The 19,340-nt window shown below is 39.4% G+C and overlaps 1 protein-coding gene across 1 annotated transcript; it reads left to right on the forward strand.

The window, feature by feature from the left end:
• Window positions 1-207: 207 nt before the first annotated feature.
• On the forward strand, window positions 208-17,072 carry LZTFL1 (leucine zipper transcription factor like 1). The gene is made up of 10 exons (XM_003926249.4): window positions 208-353; window positions 3,901-4,025; window positions 6,471-6,665; window positions 7,950-8,010; window positions 9,291-9,362; window positions 10,787-10,852; window positions 10,935-11,012; window positions 13,239-13,415; window positions 14,406-14,509; window positions 15,542-17,072. The coding sequence occupies exons 1-10, from the start codon at window positions 351-353 to the stop codon at window positions 15,558-15,560; spliced, it is 900 nt and encodes a 299-aa protein (XP_003926298.3). The 5' UTR covers window positions 208-350; the 3' UTR covers window positions 15,561-17,072.
• Window positions 17,073-19,340: the final 2,268 nt, after the last annotated feature.

Genomic DNA, 19,340 nt, shown 5'->3' on the forward strand with positions numbered 1-19,340 from the left:
AAGCGCGTTGGCGTCCCCAAACAACTCCAGGCAGCGCAACCCTCCCGCTACCTTCAGCGCAGTCGGCTCCCAAAAGTGAGCGTGGCACCAAAGGGTGGGACTTCCGGCCCTGGAAGCCAATGCGCCTGTGGCAGTCAACCGGTTACGCAATACTTTCTGTCGCGTGATCCTGAGGACCAATGAAAATGCATAATTGCAGTCCACGTGCCTCGGTTTCCGTTAGCAACCAGAGGCTTCTAAACAACCTAGCCTCCCTCCGCGTCTCTGGTCTAAACAGCCTCGGCCATCCCAGGCTTGGTGGGGCACCACCACCTGGCCTCTCCCGTTCCTTTAGGCTGCCGGCTGCCGCCATGGTGAGTAGACGGCTCTCTGGAGCCGCACCGCGCCCCGGAGAGAGCGCGGCCGGGGCTGGAGACACTGAGCAGGTGGGCCCGGAGTGATTACGTGGCCTCGTTGGGTCTGGGGTCCCGCTCCTCAGCCTCACTGAGAAAGGGAGGCAGCGCCAGGGACGAGAGGTTCCGTTAACCTCAGCCCAAGCCCTTCTGGGGTGTGGAGCCTTTTCCTAGCAGCCCAGCTTCGCCGCGTCGCTCCGTTTCTCTCTCCTGTTTCTCACTCTATTTCAGGAGGCTCCAAGTTCACGCACACACACACACACACACGCACACACACGTTAACACAAACGCAGGGTTCTCAATTTCAAGAAGCTCGAAGTTTACACACACACGTTAACCAGAGAAAGGAGAACGAGTCCAGCTTTCTGTGTGATTGAAATCCAACTTTCTGATGTGGAAGTGACTTAAAGAATCCCAGCACCTCATTTTATAGCTTAGGAATTTGGGTGACATTTCCTTTGTTTTGGCTTGCTCAAAAAAGACCATTAATCTCTCCAGTGAATATAGCATGCCATATTAAATACTAGTCATACTTAGTGCACAGCACTGAAGTGTTCAGAAAAATGGATGAAACCAGGGTTGAAACAAATTCCGACATCCCCACGTGGACACCACTTGAAATGGCTACTGAAATACCTCAGCAACCAAAATTTCTCTTAGCCCACACTGTGTTGAAGCTGAGAATACACCTGTGAACTAAATAGATTGTTCCCTTCCCTTCTTGAGTTTAGGGCCTGTCCATTCATTTTCTTGATTTCCCTAAAATATCAGCAGAATACGTTGAAAACAAATTACACACACACACACAAAGATATCTCTTCGTGTTCAATCTTCTGTCATTCCTTTCCATCAGTTGACAACTGAGGCTTTGGAATCAGGCTCGGGTTCATTAGTAAATTACAGATAAGAACTACACAAGGCTGCTAACATGTTAAGTAAGATAATGCATATAAAATAAATAATAGCACAGTACCTATGAAAATATTAAGCATTCAGTATCTGATAGGTATTATTAAACAGTGCTCATTTTTATCATTACAGTTTCCTCCTTGTACTTCTCTTAAACTGTGTATGGATTGTATGGATTTGTGGGCATGGTTAAGAACAGGGAACCATTTCTGAGTACCTTACCCTCTCTTGTTCTATCCCCTTCCCCCTAAACACATGTACACAATTTATGATACAATTTCAAGAAATTAGCTTGGCAATGCTCTGGCAGGATTTCTTGCTATATGTTTTCAGCTCTTTTTATTATTATTTTAACAGAATATTTCTGCAACAAAATTCAAACAAATTCCGACATCCCCACGTGGACACCATTGTTTCTAACCATTTTAGGATGGATCATTGTATGTACCGCATTTAGCAGACAGTAAAACTAATGTCATTAGGGTTAAGTGACTTGGTGACAGACTGTTACCAAGGTAGACGGCTGCATAGCTAGACCTAAACCTGGTTTCTAATCCAGTGCTTGTTCTATTATACCATACATCTACCTATTCCATTTCCTCTCAAATGATTTCACATAGATACATAGAGTATACGTGTGGAAGTAAAGGTTTGTGAATAGCCATTTCCTAGGCTGATGCTATTTTTCCATTTGAACGCAACTGTCCACTTTTACTCCCTTTCTTCATTCCCATCCATTTTAAAGGCACTTTTCTGTCATTTACCCTTCTCAGTTTGAATAATTTTTCCTTCTTGGTCCCAGGACAGTCTTAACTTTCCTTGAAAAGAGAGAAAGGAATGAACAGGTAGGAATTGGCCACCTGCTAGCACAAGGCACTATGCTAGGTGTTGTGCAGTATAAGAAATGATTCATGCCCTCATAGTTTATAATCTAACTGGAGGAGCAAGACCTGAAAAAAAAAAAAAAAAGATAATCAATAATAGAAGGTAGTGATCAGTCAGTGATGGTGCCAAAGAAGTAAAACAGAGATTATGTATGCTAGCTTTTGGAGGAAGGCATACCTGCAGGGTTACTGAGGGCATGTTGGGAGGGGTCACAGGTTAAGCGAAACAGGTTAGGCTTTAAAGGGCGGGTAGCAGTTCAGTGATGTGGTGGAGCACGTGGGTAGTGGCTGGTGAGAGCCAACTGTATGCATTTCTTCTCATCTCTTCATTCAATGACATTATATTGGTGGCTTGAAATCAGCCATGATGGAAGTATTTATGGCATGGAAATCAGCAATGCTACAAATCAGGCCCCCTACCTAGAAAACCTGCTGTTAAATATTTACCATCACACCACCAAGTAGGATTCAGATTCTTGAATAGGAATGTGACACTTTAGGATCAGAGTAACATAAGCAAAAGTTAAGGCAGGAAATTTTAAATCATGTTTCAGGACTGTTGAGCAGACTAGTGTGGCTAAAGTAGAGTGTTCGTTTAGTAGAGTCCTTGGAAACGGTAAGAGAGAGAAGGAGGTTTTGAGGAGTAAAGAGTGTAAATGTAATACCATAGACAATGAATAATGATTAAGAATCTGTGTTTGTTCTTGATTTGTTTTTAGCAAATTGTGACATTGTTTGTGATATTTCTAAATTGTGGGATATTCTTTCCCATACTGATGTGTGACTTTAAGAGATAATATTGTCTCTAATGTAAGTAGTCAGTTATTTTTAATGCGTAATAGAAATCTGTCTTGTTAGTCATAATTCAGGTGCATATGCGACTCTGACCTGTTGCACTTGAGTACCTTATAGGTTTCCCTTTTGTTTCCTTTCTACGCTTGCTATCTCCATTCTGTTCTCCAGACCTTAAAGACTTACGCTACCCGAACTGCTTTGTAAAGCTCATCAGCAGCTTAATTACAAATCCAACTAACATGGCTGATGCCTTGCTCTTAGTTGACCCGCTCTATTCTTTGGCTGCTAGCCCTGCCTCCTTGGGCTTGCCTCTTAAATATCTGTCAAGCTGTCATCTGGTTTAAAGTACAGACCAATTAGTGGTTCTTTCCATATCAAATACACTTTTTTTCCATATCAAATATATATTTAATGGGGTAAGGGTTAAGTTGCTGAAACAGAGTTGTTTTTTGCTCTAAGGTTAAGTGGCTTGAAGAATACAGAAGTTTCTCTCTCACTTAACAGCCATCTCACTGCTCATCTCAGTGACAGGGTCAGTGCCTCTCCATGAGGTAGAGACATGGGTCCCTTTATCTCACTGTTCCCCCAGCCTTTAGGGTATTGATGTTGTCTGCATGATTCAGTTAAGTCCCCACCTCTTCCAGGTTTCAGTGGCAAAGGTACACCCCATATCTTACACCCAATTCTTTGGAACTAGACCACAACATTCCTTGCTGGGAAGTAGTCAGCAGTGTGACTTGACTGCAAGGAGGGCAAGGAAGTGTCATCTGGCTGGGCAGCCATGCATCCAGGAAGAAGGGAAGAATAGAATTTGATGGACATCTAGCAGTCTCGACCACAGGATAGCTTATGCATTTTCATTGTTGGCTCTTTGATCAGCTCTTCAAGACTAATAATTAAATTACCTCTCTCTTTTTCAGGCAGAGTTGGGCCTAAATGAGCACCATCAAAATGAAGTTATTAATTATATGCGTTTTGCTCGTTCAAAGAGAGGCTTGAGACTCAAAACTGTAGATTCCTGCTTCCAAGACCTCAAGGAGAGCAGGTAAGTATCAGAGGAGGACTCTAAGCAAACCAAACAGGAACATGGATTCTTTCTGGTAGCTGGTATAGGGATATAGCAGAGGCCAGACAATTTATGGAATTCCTCAGGATCAATTATTTGCTCAGAGCAGCTGCACTAAGCCTCCTGGATATATGAAACAAAATAAGTTTCATTGTGGTGGAAGCAATAAATCTATCAGAAATGCATGTGATAATTATAAGATGGCATAGTTTCAGAAGGGTAGTCAGGAAGTTGCCAAGGGCTTATGGAGTAATGATGAGTTGTTGTATTAAAGATTCCAGAACTGCCGGGCGCAGTGGCTCAAGCCTGTAATCCCAGCACTTTGGGAGGCCGAGGCAGGTGGATCACGAGGTCAAGAGATCCAGACCATCCTGGTCAACATGGTGAAACCCAGTCTCTACTAAAAATACCAAACATTAGCTGGGCATGGTGGCGCGTGCCTGTAATCCCAACTACTCAGGAGGCTGAGGCAGGAGAATTGCCTGAACCCAGGAGGCGGAGGTTGCGGTGAGCCGAGATCGCGCCATTGCACTCCAGCCTGGGTAACAAGAGCGAAACTCTGTCTCAAAAAAAAAAAAAAAAAAAAAGATTCCAGAACTTTAATTACTTGAGTTATTAATTAAATAGAACTATAAGACATGGAAATTAGTGAGAAAACACCTCTATGTTTCATACTGAAGAAAGGAGAGAGGAAAACAGCAGGAAACCATAAAAACCGTGCTGACTAGTACCGAAATTGTTAGTTGATTTCTAGCATGAGATAATAATGGTTGAACCATAGTTGATTTATAGCAAGAGATGAATGTCAAGTCAGACATAAGTAGAAAAGACCTCCAGGTGAGCTCCAACTGCCGTAAAACCATGAATGTCTCAGTAGGAGAGGCCATTAGCCTTAGAGCTTTCAGCCCATTAAACTCATCTGGTAAGCTGGTTTCCTAACCTCCAGCAGATGAAAGCAACAATTGAATTAGCAAGAACACGATATGTTCTATTAAAGAATATAGAAGTATTATTAATATTTTAATAAGGACTTTTGTAAAAAAAAAAAAAGTTTTGGTTTTTTGAGAATAAATTCTGCTAAGTAGATGAAACATTGAAAAATTATAAAACAAATACTATTAACTTGCATTTATGATAATGCTTTAGTGTAAATGGATCTTGCTTGATGATGTCTTTTTGGAAGTAGAGAGGAAAATAAAGCTGAGGTTGGGGTAATTGCTCTTCATCTGCTGAGAGTTTGAGGGAGAAGGGACTTTGGAGGGTAGAGGTACGGAGAGGAGAGGACTGTGTTACTATGATACTGTCACTGAAACTAGAAGGCACACATAGAAGCTTTTTTAAGGATTCAGCTGTTGGGCATGAATCGTTGCCCAGCATCATTGCTGAAGATGATTGTGGGGTTTAGTCACCACCAATGTGACCATAGGCAAGTCACCTCCACTCTGCAGACCTGTGTTCCTATCTGTAGTTAGGAGATTGTAGCAGATGGCACCACAGTTCTCTTACAACTCAAGCGTTTTCTATGTAAGAACAGTTGTTTGTTTGTTTTTTGAGACAGAGTCTTGCTCTGTTGCCCAGGCTGGAGTTCAGTGTCACAATGTTCGCTCACTGCAACCTCTGCTTTCTGGTTTCAAGCGATTCTCCTGCCTTAGCCTCCCAAGTAGCTAGGATTATAGGCATGCAGCCTACGCCCAGGTAGTTTTTTGTATTTTTTAGTAGAGGTGAGTTTTCACTGTGTTGGCCAAACTGGTCTTGAGCTCTTGACTTCAAGTGATCCATCTGCCTCAGCCTCCCACAGTGCTGGGATTACAGGCATAAGCTACCATGCTTGGCCCTGAGAGTAGATTTTTAATGCTATTGTTGATGATGATATTCATTTTTGTGGAGTAAGCAATGGAACTTTAAGCTGGGTTGTTTTTTTTTTTTTAATTACTCTTTTGGGTCTCAAGAATGCAAAGAGAAGCAATATATAATTACCATTATTTCCCATAGGCATTTACTGACCTGTGACTAGTTCATACAGTTATTAAAATGCTAGAGAAATATTAGAAAGAAATGAGACTGTGCCTACCAGGTGACTTTTAAACTTATTAAGTGTAGTAAGACTGATTTCAGTGGAGTTTGAAATAAGACATTTAATACTAAAAAATTAAAGAAAAAAGTAGATGATGGTTTTGGGAATGTGTTTAAGCATTTACTTGTATTAAAGGATGTGCACAATTTAATCATTTGAATAGATGACAAAAATTAATTGAGTTTAAATTATTTTCAATGTTTTATTAATAAAGAAAATAGTTCCCAGAGAGATTTTTCACTGTAATCTTTGAATTTCTTAGATTACATGAATTTGGATTTCCTAATTTTGTTGTATTTTGTAGTTTTTTTGTTGTTTATCCATAAGTTTTGGATTGTGGTTGTTTTCAGGTTGGTGGAAGAGACCTTCACCATAGATGAAGTCTCTGAAGTCCTCAATGGATTGCAAGCTGTGGTTCATAGCGAGGTGGAATCTGAGCTCATCAACACTGCCTACACCAATGTGTTACTTCTGCGACAGCTGTTTGCACAAGCTGAGAAGTGGTATCTTAAGCTTCAGACAGACATCTCTGAACTTGAAAACCGGTAATAAAATTTGTACTTACAACTGTGACAATAGTGGCCCAAGCATGATCTTAAAAGTTAGTGAACATCTTTGCTGCATATTTTCTTGGGGCTAGTGTGTGAGAAAATTTGGATAGGGTAACAGCAAAGCATCGAGTCTCTGAGTGATGTCTTGGGTACCATGCAGCACCCTTTTAAAAGTTGTTCCACTGTTCCTAGGTATTACAGAGGCCATCGAGATTTATGAAATTGCTTTTCAGGCTGTCAGTATTTCTTATAGCATTTTTGTTAGCTTGTCAGTATTACAATCAGTCTTTACAGATTGGTCAACTAAGAAATAAAGATTATGAGACAGTTGAAAAATCAATTTAAATATAAATACCATCAATTCAATCGAGTAGCATTGGAAGTTTTCTAAATAATTGAATTTAAAAGTACACATTTATTAACTTTAAAATAGGAAATATAAAATACAAAAAAGTTTATAATATGGACATCAAAGAGCTCAAATTCAAAAAAATATGGTAAATTTGGTGAAGTTGAAATCATTTTAAGAACAGGCATGGCAGAAATCAGGAAGGGCTGGCCACCAAGCCCTGTGAACTTCTCCAGGCACGGTCACAGCACGTCAGTTCATGTGCAGAGTGTTGAACAACACTGAGGACAACCTGTGGACTGGGGAGGAAAATCCTTTAACTTCTGCCACTGTCAGTAGGTGACTGGTGAGAAAACTGAGAAGGTGGCACTTAAAGAAGCTTAGAAGCTGACTGCCGTTAACTCTCTCAGCTTGTGTACGGTCAGTTCTCATTGGCCTTGGCCAGTCTTCAGATGGCACACCTCCACTATCTGTCTTTCCTAGGAATTTGTGATACTTCTTTTCAGGAGATACTATGGACTATATTCATTTTTCTGAGGCTACTTTATTAAGAATCAGTTTGTCTTTCTTGAATCACCTTCTAGCTAAAAATACATATTGTATAATAAAACAATCATAGCACCTCAAGAATACAAAGTTGACTATAAATTTCCCTCACTTTTATACTAACATTGTAGTGTATTTCTAGCAGTAGATATCGCATACCTTGTAGGTGCAAAATGCCAGGTGCTGTGGATGATCACATTTGAGTCCGTGTGGTTTACGTTCTCAACCATTTGCAACTAACGTTCTTGATGTGGTGAAGTTTGGTCTACCTTGTGCTGTTCTCTCTGGCATATAATAGGTTGGTACCAGTGATTTTAGTCTTCTTAAGTGTGATATAAATCTGTTTTAAATGAACAATTTTTATCTTTGCTTTCATCTTCAAGAGAATTATTAGAACAAGTTGCAGAATTTGAAAAAGCAGAAATAACATCTTCAAACAAAAAGGTAACTTTTTGGTCATTTTAAATCCGTATCTTAATAGCCAGTATTTAAAATCCTCAAGTCACTCAAAGAATTCAGAGATAGCTGAGAACTCTTAAGGAAAAGCATTCAATTCAAGAGTAAAATTCAAAAATTGTCTCCCATATTTTCAAGCAAAAGAAAAAATGTTTTGGAAGTAACTATGGAAAACTGCTTTTGTCTGTGACGACCTACACAAACACATGATCCCTAAGTCCAGTCTCAATCCTACCCATAAATACTCCGCTCAGAAGGCTCAGAGCACAGGCTCTCAGGACAGCCACGCCTGGGATACATCCTGGCCCTGTCACTTCCTGGCTGTGTTACCTCCAGCAGGTTATCTGAGGTAGCTGAGCTTCATTGTACTCATCTGACAAATGGAGACAATGCTGGTAGTTATCTACTTCTCTTTCTAATCGTTCTCATTAACTGGAATGACGACTTACAACACCACTTTACAGACGTACAGTGAATACTGCATCGTTGGCTAAACACGCTGAGATGAATCTATGTACACACACATACAAAACTTTCCAGTTATTCCTTCGGGTCGTATTTCTGGCTGAGAAAGTTCTGGATCAGAGGGCAAGGATTCTGTTGTTTTTAATACATATTACTAAACTACTGGATTACTTGTGCCAAGTTATTGTTCATCTGTAGTATATTTGCCTAGATCAGGCGTCCCCAGACTACGGCCCGCAGGCCGCATGCGGCCCCCTGAGGCCATTTATCCGGCCCCTGCCCCGCACTTCAGGAAGGGGCACCTCTTCCATTGGTGGTCAGTGAGAGGAGCACAGTATGTGGCGGCCCTCCAACGGTCTGAGGGACAGTGAACTGGCCCCCTGTGTAAAAAGTTTGGGGACGCCTGGCCTAGATCTTCATCCATATTACGGTTTTCCACAGAATCTAAGGTTCATGCAGAAATCACTGTTTCAGCTCCCACAGGTTAAAACTCTAGTTCCTAGATGCTAGGCTCTATATCAGATCTAGCTTTGAGCTCCTTCCTTCCCTCCTTTCTTCCCTCATTTTCTGTTTGTATTTTTTTTAAGATACAGGGAAGATAGGTTTTATTTTTACCCCAACAGGCATATCGTAGGCACTGGGAATAACAAAGGATGAATCCAACAGAAATTTCCACACCTGGGGAACTGACATCCCAGTGGATATGTTTACATATAGTGTCCACTTGGAAAGTACAAGTGTTCAGTGATTATACATGCTTTATTCTGGGGTGATTTCAGTTTGGTTTCTTTATTTTGTTTCAGCCCATCATAGATATCACAAAACCAAAGCTTGCTCCACTTAATGAAGGTGGAACAGCAGAACTCCTAAACAAGGTAATGTTATTGTTTTGAGAAACGGAAAACCTCTAATTCTCTCCTCTCATTGCCTGAACAACTCTAGGATGGAGAAACAGAAGTGGAAGGTTTGATTCAGGTCCACTGAGGATAATTAGTTCACTATAGTAGTTTTACTTGATGGTACTTCATAGGCCAGAAGAGGGCATCCTTAACCTTCTACAGAGCCTGCAGTAGCTCTTGATCACACCTTTTCCGGGTAAAGTGAAGAGCATGACATTTTGGACAGCGTTTATTGATGGACATTTAAAGTTTGTGATCTACGGTAACAAAGAGAAGGGATTTTGCTTTAAGTTTGTAAAAATTATTTATCAGCACATGTTGAGTATCCCTTATCCAAAATGCTTGGGACCAAAAGTGTTTTAGATTTCATATTTTTGAATACTTACCTTATTCAGACCCAGTTGAGCAGCCCAAATGTAAAAATCTCATATCTGAAATGCTCCAATGAGCATTTTCTTTGAGCATCTTGTCAGCACTCAGAAAGTTTCAGATTTTGAAGCATTTCAGATTTTGGCTATTTTTCATGACCTTGGTATTCTCAATATTATGCTAGATGTTGTTAGAGATAAAAAGCAGTGTAATACCTGGTCCCTTGCCCTCAAAATGTAATAGTTTTATTGGGAAGGTAGAACTGATGCTCTAGAAATAGACGAGAGAATACTCTTCTGTGTGCTACAGGTGTCATACTTGGTAGCAAAGAAGACTCAGTTGTGTGCGGATGAGAGTAGGTGAGAACAGGCTTTTGGATAAGGAGGCACCTAAGCTGGGCATTGAAGGGTGAAGACCAGTTAAATTGTAGAGGAAAAAGAAGTGAGTGTGTTGGGCAGGAGAACGGAACAGGCAGTGACTTGGAAGCAGCATGACTTGTAACAGAATGCAGTGCCCTCTGACTGGCCTGATGTGTTTGTCGGAGTCTAGTGGAAAAAAACACAGCTGACTCGAATGTTTGAGCTGTATAAGAGCAAGTCTTTGGCCTCAACTCAGTCAGAAGCATCTCTGGGCTTGAGCATGGTACTAAAATGAAGGAGTTCCCCGTATTAGGGTCAACGGTGTGCAGCGTAGGCTGAGAATGGACCCAGGATTTGCAGGACCAGCTAGGAGAGAGATGGCAGGGAAGGGGGTCTTTGGAAAAAGCTTGAAAATAGAGGGCTGAAAGAGGAAAAATGTGTCTGAGAAATTGAGAGAAAAGGAACTGGCTGTCTTAGAGCCAAAGCTGACTCGCAGATACTGAGGCTGATGGTCTGGATGAAATTGGGATATTACCAAAATATCAGTAGTGCATTTTTGAGCTATTACGTAATTTAAATTAAATATAAAACTTAGATTAAGTGAAACAAGTAATAATTTCAAATATTAAAATATTTTGGTTAATATAATAAAACTTGAATTTACTCACAAAGGAAATTTCAAGACTTCAAGAAGAGAATGAGAAATTGAAGTCAAGGTTGAAGACCATTGAAATACAGGTAGCTGAGAAATGTTTTGACACAATTATTGACTTGCCTACAGATTAAATACTGAAAGTGTTTTGTTTAAACTTTATTATAGGCTACAAATGCACTGGATGAAAAGTCTAAACTAGAAAAAGCTCTGCGAGATTTACAGCTTGATCAAGGAAATCAAAAGGTGAAACAAATTTTAACTACCTTTTTCACATTTTCTAAGTAGAATGAAGTTCTAAACTTCAAATTACTTCTTAGTTACTGCTCACTGCACCCCACCCTCTGCCACTCCCTGAGACGAATGCCTCTGTTGTCCTGTGTTGGGACATCCTTGTGCCCAAAAGGCCTGGTGAGAACCAGTGGCCTTCCCTCGGTCCATCCTTCAGGACAGAGGGGACAGTACGTAGCTCACATGGCCTGCAATTTCCCTGGCATACAAGATATTCTCACATTTTTTAAAAAGTCTTCCCCTTTCACTTGGACATCCAATTACAGTGGGGGGAAAAGGAAATGAAGAAAAGTTTTTAGTTAATTGGTTTGTATTTAGGTTTTATTATACTGAACATTACTTAAGTTTGCCTTTGATGAGTGTGACAAAATGGTTATGAATCTGCAAATTCATCTGCACCTAGTGGCACTATAAAGTACAGTGAAATCCAGTGTTATAGTTCTTCAGGCCTGTCTGAATGTAATGACTGAATGTCACTCTGTCTGCAGGAAGTCATCATATGTACAGTTCTGTCTCCTGTGGCCTTTCCATTGAGTGTGCATGCTACAGTATGATTTCATGTGAGCAGGACCATTTGCGTAGATACTCAGTTCAGCTGGCTTTCCTAGTGGTCATACTCTCACAAATGTCTGTTAAACAATCCCAAAATCTGCTTCACTGGGCTTTCGCTAATCTTTTTTTCTATGAAAAATCTCAAACATACACAGAAGTAGAGAGGACAGTATAGTGAACCTCCATACACTCATCACTCTGTCTACCGGTCACCAGCTCACGGCCAGTCTGGTTTCATTTGTACCTCTGCTTGCTTCTTTCCACTGTCCCCTCATGTTTTTTTGAAGCAAATCTCAGACATTATACAACTTTATCTGTAGATATTTTTTAAACAGGAGGATACTTTTTATATGGCTAAATGATTTTCAACCATATTATATACCAAGGACCATAGATTTATAAAAACATGAATGTCCGAGAATAGCTGTATAATTTCTCATAAGTCACACACATTTGGATGATGAATTTGTTTAAAAGCTTTTTGGGGCTTTGCTCCAATTTTACTTTGAGATTTTTGGACACAAAAACAACCAATGAATACATGCTGTTATTACTTGCAATAAAATAAAATTTTTTTTTTCAAAGACCAGATTTCAAAAATGAGGAAAGATTTGTTGTTGTTGTTGAAAGTACTTAAGTACTCTTTTTTTTTTTTTTTTTTTTTTTTTTTTAAGACAGGGCCTCATTTTGTTGCCCAGGCTGGAACGCAGTGGTGCAGTCACGGCTCACTACAGCCCTGACCTCATGGGCTCAAGCAGTCCTCCCACCTCAGCCTCCCAAGTGGTTGGGACCACAGGCATGTGCCATTGTGCCTGGCTAATTTTTTTATATTTTTTGTAGAGATGGGTTCTTGCTTTGTTGCCTAGGCTGGTCTCAATCTCCTGGACTCAAGCAGTCCTCCTGCCTTAGCCTCCTAAAGTATTAGAATTACAGGCATGAGCCACTGCTCTTGGCTGAAAGTATTAAGTACTTCTTCATCTACAGATTAACCCGTTGTAGACCATTTTACTGTCATATCAATACAAGTGTTTTTTCTGTCATGAATCTTACCCAGTCAGAAGCAAGATCCAGCCAGAGAGAAGATCCAGTGCCTGTATTATGCTGTAGTTGTCAGTGTGCAAGAGTATACATGTAAAAAACTTAAAATCTTAAAAATTTTAAAAACCATGTAATTATGTTCCCATATTATTTCCTTGTAAATGATGACTAAAGTATGTCTATTCAATTTTTGGTATAAATTATATTACCTTTATCATTTTTTTCCATCATTTTGAAGATTTCAGACTTCTTTGAGGATTTTTTTTAAATTGGCTTTTCAAAATGAAACCTATTTACCTAACACACATCTGCTGAAATACCAGCAAAGCACAAGTCATACTTTATGTATTTGGAATTCAGTGACTACTGAGCATCAGCTACGTGCAAGATACCACGATCTGGGGCCGACAATGGATCGGCCTGCTGGTGACTCTGAAGAGGCTGGTGCTTACCCAGGCAGGCAAGGAAGGCTGGCATGCACACACAACACATAGCATTTTTTTCATCTCCTATGATGTTGAATCACCATTCTAAAACAGTTATTTTTAGAATGTCAACATGAAATTACGTGCATGCATTTCTTTTTCATAGGATTTTATAAAGGCCCAAGACTTGAGTAATTTAGAAAACACAGTCGCTGCTTTGAAGAGTGAGTTTCAGAAGACGCTTAATGATAAGACAGAAAACCAGAAGTCACTGGAGGAGAATCTGGCAACAGCTAAGCACGACTTACTCAGGGTTCAGGAGCAGCTGCGCATGGCTGAAAAGGTCAGAAGTCTGTGTTTAAGGGATTTGTCTGTTAATGTCCAGTCCACTCATACACACAGTATAGAGGAATACTTGTGACTAAGATAAACATTGGACAACTGCAAATTCAGATCATTTTTTCTCAAGATATTAGCCAGTATGTTCTAAAGATTAATCATTTCTGGGCACTGGTATTCTTCCTTCCTTGGTACTAAAATATCTGTGATAATAAGACATCTCCTCTCCCTCTATGGTGTGGTGAAACGCTCCTCTGTAGGCAGCTAGAATCCCGCCCTACACCCCACCATGTTGCTCTTCTGCTTTTTCTTCCCAAAGCCTGCAGAGGGGCGGGAGACTTTTTCTTCCCCCAAGGATTTCTGTATTTTCTTGATAATTTATATAAAATATGTAGAGAGTTAGAGTCTTCACTTTAGGGATTACACTCAAGAATGTGGGAGTTGAGGCCGGGTACAGTGGCTCATGCCTGTAATCCCAGCACTTTGGGAGGCCAAGATGGGAGGATCACTTGAGGCCAAGAGTTCAAGACCAGCCTGGCCAACACAGTGAGACCCCCCCATCTCTAAAAAGAAGTTAAAAAATTGTTCATATAAAAAGATGGAAAAAAAAGAGTGTGGGAGCTATAATTTAACTAAATTAAAAATCCTTTTGCTAAAACATACTACTTTGGAACTTGGGGAAAAAAGTGTGCTTATTTTACTGGAAAATCAGTTTAATATTTCAAATAGCTTTCTTATATCTAGGGGCTTGAGTTATTTACCAACACTGTACTTGGGAAAATGTTACTGTTTTATGCCTTCTCATTTGAAAGAATATATTTTTAAAGTTTGGATAGTCTTAATTTTATGTATCTTTTAAGGAAATTACAAAATCATTAGCAAAATACTAGTAAAATTCAAGCAAAAAAAAAAAACCCCACACATTTTTATCATATTTGTTATCTCTTTCCTTAACTATGTTTTTAGTAATGGGCTGACATTTTTTACTAAGCAGGAATTAGAAAAGAAATTTCAGCAAACAGGAGCTTATCGAAACATGAAAGAGATTCTTACCAAGAAGAATGACCAAATCAAAGATCTGAGGAAAAGACTGGCACAGTAAGCCACACTGATCCCGCCTTTGGATTTCTCTCTCTGGATTGATGTTTGTGCTCTGTGAAATCTAAGCTTGTTCCAGAGAGGTCAAGCCGGTGGCAGTTGCTGGATCATTTTAGTCCAGAAGCCTTCATGTGAGGAAAGCGGAGGCGCTCTGGCCTGCCCTCACTTGTAATGCCCACCAGGGCTGCCTTTTGGGTTCCTCTAGGCCTTTAGACTCCTACAGTAAGCTGCTCTTGGCGGCAGACTCACTTGGCAGAGTATCAGACAGGAAACACAGCACGCTAGCAGGGCAGCATTAGATAGTTCTCTTCTCCTCAGTAGTACACTCTCAGCAGTCCTAGAGCTGGTCTTACTGTTCCCCTAAGTGACAGATTAAGTTGGAGAGAAGGAGATTCATGCAGATGGGTGTCATAGCCAGCTTGGCATAGAAGTCCATAGTCTACATAGGATTAGTATCTCTTGTAGCAGTCACATGATGCCCAGTTAGGGATATGTCCAGTTAAAAGAACTCATCACACAGGAGGAACCTGAAGGAGGGGCTCCCACCAAGTGTTTATAGTTCATTCACAGCACTCCAGGTCCAGGTGTGGTTGTCCAATGTTTTGCCTGGAAACTGAGTTGACATTTTACCTCTATCAGAGTTCCAGGGGAGCAGAGCTAGCAAGTGAATTCAAGGTGAGATTTGTCCTTAGAGAAGTAGATTTGCTAACTCTTTACTCACATAGTCGTATCGACTATTCTTGTCATCTGACAATTGAGGTGATTATACTAAGTTATCACAGGTCGTAATGCCAAATATAGAGACTTGGAGTCTTAGCAGTGATCCGGCCCGTCGTTCTACCTGAGGTGAAAATCCCCTCTGAGTCACTGTCAAAACTAAGTTGAATGTGTCCAACTTCTACCATAGCAGTCATTTGAAGTGAGAAATAGATTGTCACTGATTTAGTCGCTGCAGATGCTTCAGGTAAACTTATTCGGTAATAACAACAACAAAAGGTATCCTGACGTCATGTTCTTAATTTACATCTCCAGATATGAACCTGAGGATTAAAACTGAAGATTGCATCTGGAAGCTGACACATAGAAACATATACGCTGTCTCACTCAGGCATGTCACTCAGGCATGGATTCTGAAGAATTTTGTCATATCCCCTTTTTATTTTTCTAAGATTTAGACTTTGCTTCTAATATTTAAAACTAGAGTTCATATTTTCAGCTAATTGAAAACAGGGAAAACCTACCGATTTGGGCCGGTCATCACACACACGTCTCTAATGAGCACTCCACAGTCTTAGCTCACACGCACTGAGAATTCTTTAAGAAGAGATTTTTAGAGTGCAAAGAAGAGTCTTATCCTTCTGCATTAGTATAAAGAGTCTATCTTTTTAATAAATGTTAAAGAAGTTAACAATGTCTGTACTTATGCATTCCCTATGAGTAAAAATAAATAGCATTATTAAAGATAGTTATTACCAAAAAAAGATAGTTATTACAAATAAATATGTCTATTTTTAAAATGAAGTCTTCATTTAGTCTATTTGATGATGAAAAAACTATGAATTCCTTGAAAATATGAATTCTATTCTACCTATTATGAGTAGCCTTCTTACCAATTATAAGGCAAATTAACAGCAGTGAACATGAACATTCATTTAAGCTCCCCAGTCTCTCTATGTTAAAGCCCGTTTGTCAGAGGTGGCTCAGCGTTTTCAGCAGCATGACTTTTCGTGACTGTGTTACTAATGTATAAGTCAAATCCATCCTGCACTTCTACAGTTTAGAAAGTATCTGGACTCAGTAAATGTAATATTTATACTTGTTGCCAGAATATTCTTTTACATTTTATGTTAAATAAGAACACTTTTTAAAAGACTTATACTCAACATAAAATCAGCTATCAGACTTCAGATTGGACTTTATGTGGATCTACAGTAATTATATTTTCAAGAGGTTTTCACTATATTTTTATTGGCCTGGTTTTTTTTAGACTATTTTGGACAAATCATTAGGAATTGGGTGTCGTATCCACACTTGTGTAAGGCAGCAATATACTATAGGGATAAACAAAGTCAAGTCTATAAAGCAGTAATCCATCAGAATGAAAGTCCTTACTCTTCACATACTAATATTTAGTAATTTTTCCTGCTTCTAAAATTAACAGTATCACGCCCTAAATGAACACTGTCTACTAAGAGACATCCAGTTCCACAAATGAAAACATTCCACTTCCGTCAATGAAGATTTGATTCCAAGAGACGAGTTTACTGATTGGAGTATAGGCTTGTTATTATTTTTAGTCAAGCTTTTAATAATAGCCTTGAATTTATTATTTTTCTTATAAGCTTTTTGTTAAAATAGTAAAGGAACAAATGACAAAGGGTAAGATAATTTCCCTGCAAAAGGACCCAGAAGGCAGTCTTAAGAAGATGAGTGCATCAGAGAAGGGAGAGAATCAAATGCAGTAACAAGCCAGCATTTACTATGTTTCTTCCTCACCTCTCACCACATTTATGTCACTTACCAGTTTCTGTGTCCTTTTGGAGCTTTTGTTGAGGACTTTAATCTCACCCTGTATTTCTTTTTTTTTTTTTTTTTTTTTTTTTTTTTTTTTTTTTTTTTTTTCTGAGACGGAGTTTCGCTCTTGTTACCCAGGCTGGAGTGCAATGGCGCAATCTCGGCTCACCGCAACCTCCGCCTCCTGGGTTCAGGCAATTCTCCTGCCTCAGCCTCCTGAGTAGCTCGGATTACAGGCATGTGCCACCATGCCCAGCTAATTTTTTTTTTTGTATTTTTAGTAGAGACGGGGTTTCACCATATTGACCAGGATGGTCTCGATCTCTTGACCTCGTGATCCACCCGCCTCGGCCTCCCAAAGTGCTGGGATTACAGGCTTGAGCCACCGCGCCCGGCCTCACCCTGTATTTCTTTAGCCCTAAACTGACACTCTCCGAAAATCCATTCCATTATGTGTGGCCCAAGACGTTCTATATAATTCTGAAGCAGAACTTTTGGCTAAAGGGTTAGTATGTCTTTCAGAAACCATTCAATTATTTTCTCCCTATACCTTTCTCAGTTTGATACCAGTGCGGAAAGAAGGTACATTGATAAGAAACCGATATTGCTGGGTAGAATTTGTACTTGTTTTCTTGGTAGCAATTTTGAAATATTCTGTAGAGTATGTTCCTATTGTTTAATAAAATATTTCTAAAACCTTAAAACCTAACTATGCCAAGCATTAAGATAAACAGGATGTCCTTTGACATAAATCAACATGATGATTCCTTCACATGTAAACACATTTCAGTGTTTCTGGCTTGTCATTTGTGTGTGTTGTTGCTTTTATTTACGCTATACCCTTAGCAAAATACAGCTTTCAATTTTCATTGTTTTTAGTAGTTTCCCAACTTTAAGTCTGATCTCATTTAACTGAGAAAGAAAGCCTTTTTTGTATATATATTTTGGATTTCTATGAATGTTGGTTTGAGCCTTGATTAGACTTTTAATGTGCTAAGTCAGATAGGCAGCCTGTGCATTGGTGACCATCACAATGCAACTTTGGTTTAATTTAACTCAGGATTGCTGCTGAGTTATGTGCAGACTTTTCGTTGACCAAAATAAAATATAAAGGGTTTTTGTTACTAATTTCTTCTGTTTGACATTTAAGTGTTCATTTTTTCTTTATGTGTTACATTTTGAACCTATATTAAATAAATGTTTATATGATCATTTGCTTATGTCTTATAAAGCCTTTGCTGTTCATTATTTTCATTCTGATTAACTGAAAGAGATTTTATAGAGATGTTCACATTTTAAGACCTTGGTGCTTTTAGGTATATATTGGTGGCAAAAAATTTGGCATTAATGATTTCCCTCTGCTTACTTGTAAATGCCTATGTTCCAAAGCTTTGCCACTAGATATTCAAGACATAATTGGTTATGTAAGCCAATCTTCCAGAAAGAAAAGCTATCTCAGCAAAATCATATTTCATATTCAGACTAAACAGTAGTATTTAGACAATAATATTTTGAAAAAAGCATTTTCAAAACTGCTTAGGAAAAGATTTCAGTTTTCACAGAGGGGAAATATACTTAAAGACAATAACCTCTCTCTTGAAGAGAAGAGAGGTGAGTGGGTTGGTGACAACTGGTTTGGGGACTTTTGCATTGTGTCATCAGCTCCTCCAGCAAGTGAGCGGATTGCTGTTATTGCCTACTGTAGAACATGAATTAATGAAGAGTAGTCAGTCTGTTACATGATATGAAGTATAACTTCCTCTCTTTTTTACCTATAATACATTCTTTAACTTTTACAGATTTAAAAAAACCACTCGTAGACAAAGCAAAATGGAACTTGGAAAATCCTTTATAGTTTTGTAAAATAGCAATGGGCCTACTGTCAAATTAACTAACAGCTTTTTAAATGGATTTTCATGAGAACTTGGAAAAGAAACATAACCACCAGGAGCCAGCATGGATCGTTCTAGTAAGAAATCAGGTACGGCAGAGCCGGGGTGGTGTCTCATGACTGTAATTACAATGCTTTGGGAGTTCCAGGCAGGGGCATTGCTTGAGGCCAGTAGGTCAAGACCAGCCTGGCCAATATTGCAAGACCCCTCTCTACAAAAAATTTTAAAATTAGCTGGACATGGTGGCATGTGGTCACATCACTACACTCCAGGCTTCGTGACAGAGTGAGACCCTATCTCACACACACACACACACACACACACACACACACACACACACAAATCAAATATGGTAGACTAAACTCATTTGTCTTTTTAAAAGCATGAGAGATATACTGTAGTGTGTCAGAATTTCAGCAAGGTGC

Source organism: Saimiri boliviensis, chromosome 8 (genome assembly GCF_048565385.1).
Source record: "Saimiri boliviensis isolate mSaiBol1 chromosome 8, mSaiBol1.pri, whole genome shotgun sequence".
In the NCBI taxonomy this organism is placed as follows: Eukaryota; Metazoa; Chordata; class Mammalia; order Primates; family Cebidae; genus Saimiri; species Saimiri boliviensis.